Consider the following 6,000-nt stretch of genomic DNA (forward strand, 5'->3'; position numbering starts at 1 on the left):
AGGTAGTGATATACAGTCATTCCCATTTTCTAGATGAAAACTGAGGCTCAGGAAAAAAGTAACTTAGCCAGGGTTGTGACAGGCAGAACCAGAACTTGACCCAGGTTTGGCAGATTCCAGAACTTGTGCTCCTAACCTCCCAGGTGTGCATAGACTTAAGGAGCTGAACAGGAGATTTCGATGAAATGGAATTGTTTCACAGAAACATTTTGAGGCAAAGTCCTCATGGCTTCAAAAGATTTTCAAAAGTAGTAGATGAGAATTAAAAGAATAAAGCTGCTAGGAGGACGGTTTAGAGCCGAGACAGAGTAGCGTGACCAGTTGGATGGAAAGCAGAGGGTTCATAGACCACCCCGGATTGGAGCCCCTTGGAACAGGCAGGGGACAGTGCCCACCTGGAGTGCCTGAAAGCAGCGAGCTAAGAGTTACCTGCCAGCGCATCCCCCGACGACCCAGGGAGCACGTGCCGCACTCCGGGGCCAGGTGGAGAAATATTCCATTACCCCGTCAGGGCTGGCCTTTTTTTTTTTTTTTTTTTTTTAATTTTTTAAATTTACTTATTTATTTTATTTTTGGCTGCATTGGGTCTTCGTTGCTGCCTGCGGGCTTTCTCTAGTTGCAGCGAGCAGGGGCTATTCATCGTTGCAGTGTGCGAGCTTCTCATTGTGGTGGCTTCTCTTGCTGCAGAGCACGGGCTCTAGGCTTGCGGGCTTCAGTAGTTGTGACACACGGGTTCAGTTGTGGCGCACAAGCTTGCTCCACAGCATGTGGCATCTCCCTGGGCCAGGGCTTGAACCCATGTCCCCTGCATTGGCAGGCGGATTCTTAACCACTGTGCCACCAGGGAAGTCCTGGCCTTTTTTTTTGTAGCCAGCATTAAAATATTCAAGGATTTTACTAGAAGGATTCTAGTAAAATTATAATCCTGTGTTTGACATCAAAATAATTTTCACAACAGCAGATTGATGACAGAAACACAGGTTCATGACTTCAGTGCAAGACTGTGGAAGAACGAGTGCAGAGAAATCATCTTCCAGGACCAAATGCTCCCTCGAAGCAGATGCTTTTCTGCAAAATCCCCAAGGCCTATCGCCTTCCCTAAAATGTCTGTTTTCATATGAAAATGCTTGTAGAAATATTACATCATGTACAAGACTCCAGGAGAAGTCCCAGCCTGATTTATTTAGAGAGCTAATGATCGCGATCCTGATGGAAGATTAAATTTCACGTCTCCATCTCTGATTTTTAAAGCAGTTTAAATACTTAGCCCAATCTGCCATTCCCAATGTCTTCGTGGGGCTTTGCACCAACACCAAGTGACTGAGGCCCCACTTGGTAGAAATGTTGCCATCAGAGGTTCTTCTCAGGTCGGTCTTCGACGCAAGTAATACATGTGGTGGTTCTAGAATTGAGGAGTTTCACATAAAATAAGAGCTTTGGACTGAAACTTTAGACGAGCCACAGCTTGGGCTCTGACCAGTGTCTGCAACTGAAAGGAGGAAATAAGGACCAGAGGCTAATGTCAAAGAAACTATTACAAGCAGGCAACTCTCCAAGTTATTTTTAGCTCGTTGTGTTTTTCCCCATAGGACCCATTTATTGGTCACCGACTGTATACAAGACATTTTATGTACATTATCTCATTTCATCTTTGCAACTGCCCTGCCCAGTGTAGACATTATTATCCCCACTTTATAGACGAGGAAAAAGAGGCCCAAGGCCACAGAGCAAATACAGGTGGAGCCTCATCTTGAACCAAGCTGAGGAGTCCCAGACCTGCCCTGCCCCTTCCCACCCGAGATGGGATTGAGCTAAGCCCTGTGTGGTCCCTAATTCTGCAGGCTTCTAGGTGAATCTCAGAGGAATCATTGGTCTCTTCAAATTGGGTTCTTCTCGTGATCGAGTGATGGAGGCTGTGTCTTTATTGACCATGAAAACTCCCTATATTTTTATGCCTTAAGCTGTAAAATGCATTGAAAGTGAAACACTCTATAGTGCATAAAATTGTGCAAGTTTTAAGCCACAGCATATTAACCAGCTAATGGCAGACCAAAGGGCGTTTTTATCTTTTGATTATTACATTAATCTTCCATTAAAATTATCTATGTGATTATCACAAAGCACTGAAGATAATAAATTTAGGAAATACTTGGCCTGTTGAGGATCATTTTAAAATGCTTTTGTCAAGTTACATGTGCCAAAAATACACTGAAAACAGTAGATTGGTTGAGTGTGCAAACAATCGAACCCAAAGATTGCTCTTATTAAGAATGATAAACCTCTTCTTTCCATGCATTGTCTCTAGTGTCCCAAATCGTCACTTGGCCCTGCAGGCCTCATGATTTATTGCTCTCAGCTGGTAACTTGGCGAGGCAGTGGGCCGAGCGCGTCAAGCCTTCTGTACTCACACACCAGCCTTTAACGCCTGCTGCCGGCGACTATCAGAGCAGAAAGTCTGGAGGGGACACCGTGGCAGAGCCCCAGCCCCACGCGAGGCGAGGCATCTGTACCGCCTCCCCGGAGCACCTTGGTTTTTTCTCAGTCCACAGAGGCCTTTCCCGCTCTGGGCGCGGGACACGTGGCCCTCAGAGTACAATCAACAGAGGGGGCAGCTCGTTTCTCTAGCCAGGAATATTCAGGGTTCTAGTCATAACTTTTAGATATTTGAGGTTGAAGAGAAACAGTGTTTGTTCTCAGAAAGGCCCAGCCAGAGGGCAGCTGGGGCAGTGGAAGGAGCCGAGTCTTAGGAGGTGAGGGGGTGGGAGCCTCTGAGGAGGCCCGGGGCCTGGAGAGCTGGTCCAGGTCCTGGCGCGTACTCTTTCTAGCTTTGTGACCTCGAGTAAATGACGTTATCATTTCTGTGCCTCAGTTTTCTCCTCTGTACAATGGGGATAACAATGGCAGCCATCTCCTAAGGCTGTTGTGAGGGTTAAATGACTCAATCCTTGAAAAGCACTCCAAGCGCTGCTGCTGCTGCCACCGTCACCACCACCCAGCCAGGGGCTCATCCTCGCACCAGGCGCAGGTCTTATCATGGCACTGCTGCCCTTCCCTGGCTCCTCCCTGCCTCACCTTGACTGATCCCTAAGCTTCTGCAGTTCATGGACACCCCCTTGCTGTGTTCCACTGCTGTGCCTCGATGCGTGCTGATTCTCCCCACCCCTTGTACACCTCAAACTCGTATTTGTCTCTCAAAACCCATCTCATTCATCCCCTCCACAAGCCTTCTCTGCCCCACATGTCCCCGATAGTTACTCTCCCCATTCCTTTCTGCTCCTTCTGTATCTGTTGTCACACTTGTTCTGTTGGACACTCACTAGGCCGTGAGGTCCTTGGGACAGGGACCAAGTCTTAATTTTCCCTCTGCCCCTTGAACCAAACATGGGGTGAGGCTCAGATAAGGCAGGTGCTCAGTGCCAAAGGTGATGGTGACAGTGACCATCCAGCATGGGGGGAAATCTGAAAAGACCCCAAGAGAACCAGGTGGGAGCAGCAACATGGAGACCTGGGAGGCAGCTGGCTGTGCATCCTGCACAGAGTTGCCACGGCACCTTTCCCGGCTTTGACCCTGACCTCTCGGTGATCCGGGCAGCTTGGTCCTCTTCTCTGAGCCTCACTTCCCTTTTTTATCAAATGAGCCGTAGCTAGTGGGGTGCTTGTGAGCATTAAAATACCCCAGTTGGAACCTCTGTACCTGTTGGTGGGAGGCTGAACACAGAGCCTTGTTTTGGTTTGGTTTTCATCCCTGTGACGTCCTCGTCTTTCAGACGAGGGAAGAGGGGGCTCAGAGAAGTTATGTGCGAGCCCAGGGCTACACGGCAGGCTGGGGGCAGAACCAGGAAGCCCGGTACACAGGCTTCTTCTGGGAGGGACCACGGGCTCTGGAATCAGAAAAGCTCCACCACTGGCTGAAAGGCCTGTACCAGCCTCATGTCTTCTCCAGGCGTGTTTTCCCGTTGTGCAGTGGGCTCCGGTCGCAGCCTGCGGGGTTGCCGTGATGACTGGACGCCATGCACAGGGGTGCACTGGGCCCGGAGGGCGCCCAGCCCAGGGCAGGGCCCTTCCCTTGCTCATCCCAGGCGAGCAGAGTGGCTGACAAGTGATGGGCTGTGTCGTCTTGCTTTCTAGGTTAACTACATCCTGGAATCACGAGCAAGCACTGCCCGGGCTGACTATTTTGCTCAAAAACAAAGAAAACTGAACAGACGTACAAGCTTCAGCTTCCAGAAGGAAAAGAAATCAGGGCAACAATGACACCGGCCTCCAGCTTCAATCTGTTGCCATAGCTCAGAGCCTGCCTGCCAGGGCCAGGTGGCCCTAGAGCCCACCCTGTGTCCTACAGTCCTCGGGGAGGCCAGCCCTTGGCTCACGAGGACAGGGCTGGTGGGCTCTTGGGGAAGGGGGGGCAACCCCCTAGAACAGAGCTGGGGACGTTGCCATGGGGCCGAACCCTGAGTGGTAATGGCTGATTAGCAGTGCCCGGGGCCGGACGACACCGAGAGGAGCCACAAGCTGCCCAGCCATCTTCACTGCCTGACGGCCCCACCCGAAGATGTACATAGCCATGCCCAGACATGTCCTTGCAACTTGATCAAACTTCTTAAAACAAACGAAGAACAAAAATGTACGGTTCTTTTTTTTTCTTCCTTTTAATAAACTCTTTATCATGGTTGGTATGATGGACCGTTCTTTGGGGCAGAGGATTGATTATGTTATTCTCTTTAAAATCTGTTCCCATATTGAACCGGCAGATTGGAAAAGCTATGGCTCGATTTTTCAGAAGAAATGTTTAGGATTTAGTCAATAGTTTTAACTATGCCATTTGTTTAAATGAGCGCATTGCTTTGAGGATAGTATCTTACTAAAGTTAGGAAGGGGACCGAGTGATGTGTGTCCAAGGCTGCGCCATTTTCCCCTTCAGAAGCCTCCTCTCCTTGGCTCATCCCAGCACCTCTATTTCAGGAAGGCAGGACTGCATGTAAAGCTCGGGGCTCAGAGAAGTGGGGGTCACACTGAGCTCCCAGCCAGAAGTGGTCTCTTCTGTTTCCTAAGTAACAAGTCTAAGTTTCAGCTGACAGTTGGACCCGCATGTGGATTTTTTCTGGACTCAGAAGAGTCTCTGCTGTGCTGTCTCAGAGGCACCTCGGCTCCGTTTCTCCTCTCCTCACAGTGCCTGCCCTCTGGTCTGAGCAGGAAGGAAGTGCTGCTTTCACTGCATCAGAGACTGCGGGGCGGGAGGAGCTGCTGCCAGGGGTCCAGCTCCCAGGGGGTGGGGGGCAAGGAATCAGGTATCTGCTGACACCACCCCTCTGGCCACACCTGATGCCTCTGTGGTCCTCGCCAGCCTCTCCAGGGTCCCTCCCAGGGTGATGTCCTTTCGCACTGGCCCTGGCCAAGATGGTGGACTGAGGTTTCATTGAGGACCTGCATTTCAAAGTTTTTTAAATCATTGTACAGGAAGTGATGTGGCTGAAACAGCCTCTCACAGTTGAGGGTCCGTTTGCACAGAGGCACCTAATGAATTCCTCTTTCATTCTGATCTTTGTTCAGCCAACAGAAGCACCCTTTTCTAATGTCTTCCATTCCTATCCACCCCAGAAAGAAAAGACATATTATTTGTAGCTTGCTATCTGTATTTGAATTTTTAGCAATTTTATATTTAGATATCTTTGAAAAATGTAAATGACTAATTTGGTCATTAAATCTTGTGACATATTCAATATTAAAATAAAAATCATAAACACCATCTTTTACGTATTTCTTTGAATTCTTGAAGCCTTGCGCACATACTGCTGAGGGCGGTGACCGCCATGAATCACTCTGGGCGGTGACACTTGCTGGCAGTTGATGTGGTGCCAAGCGGCTCTGAAATATACTGTGGGCCTCCTTTAATACTGAGCAAGACAGGATGACCCTCTTCACTCAAGGGTGACATTGAAATCATCACTTCCTTCAATTACAAAATCAACACCATTCTCATATCCTGAAATACAGCACATG

The 6,000-nt window shown here is 49.1% G+C and overlaps 1 protein-coding gene across 6 annotated transcripts in view; it reads left to right on the top strand.

Annotated features, from left to right (window-relative positions):
• Nucleotides 1–5,731, top strand: part of MAPKAP1 (MAPK associated protein 1) — a 236,533-nt gene extending 230,802 nt beyond the window's left edge. For 4 of the 6 annotated variants that reach the window (XM_007471481.1, XM_007471480.1, XM_007471482.1 and 1 more), the window contains one exon: nucleotides 4,129–5,731. In XM_007471481.1, coding sequence (XP_007471543.1) covers nucleotides 4,129–4,254 — 126 coding nt within the window. In that variant the 3' untranslated portion in view covers nucleotides 4,255–5,731. The remainder of the gene's footprint in view (nucleotides 1–4,128) is intronic. The other 2 variants (XM_007471479.1, XM_007471484.1) reach the window with 2 other exon arrangements.
• The last annotated feature ends 269 nt before the right edge of the window (nucleotides 5,732–6,000 follow it).

The sequence above is a fragment of the Lipotes vexillifer genome, unplaced genomic scaffold (genome assembly GCF_000442215.2).
Source record: "Lipotes vexillifer unplaced genomic scaffold, Lipotes_vexillifer_v1.1 scaffold1600, whole genome shotgun sequence".
NCBI classification, from domain to species: domain Eukaryota; kingdom Metazoa; phylum Chordata; class Mammalia; order Artiodactyla; family Lipotidae; genus Lipotes; species Lipotes vexillifer.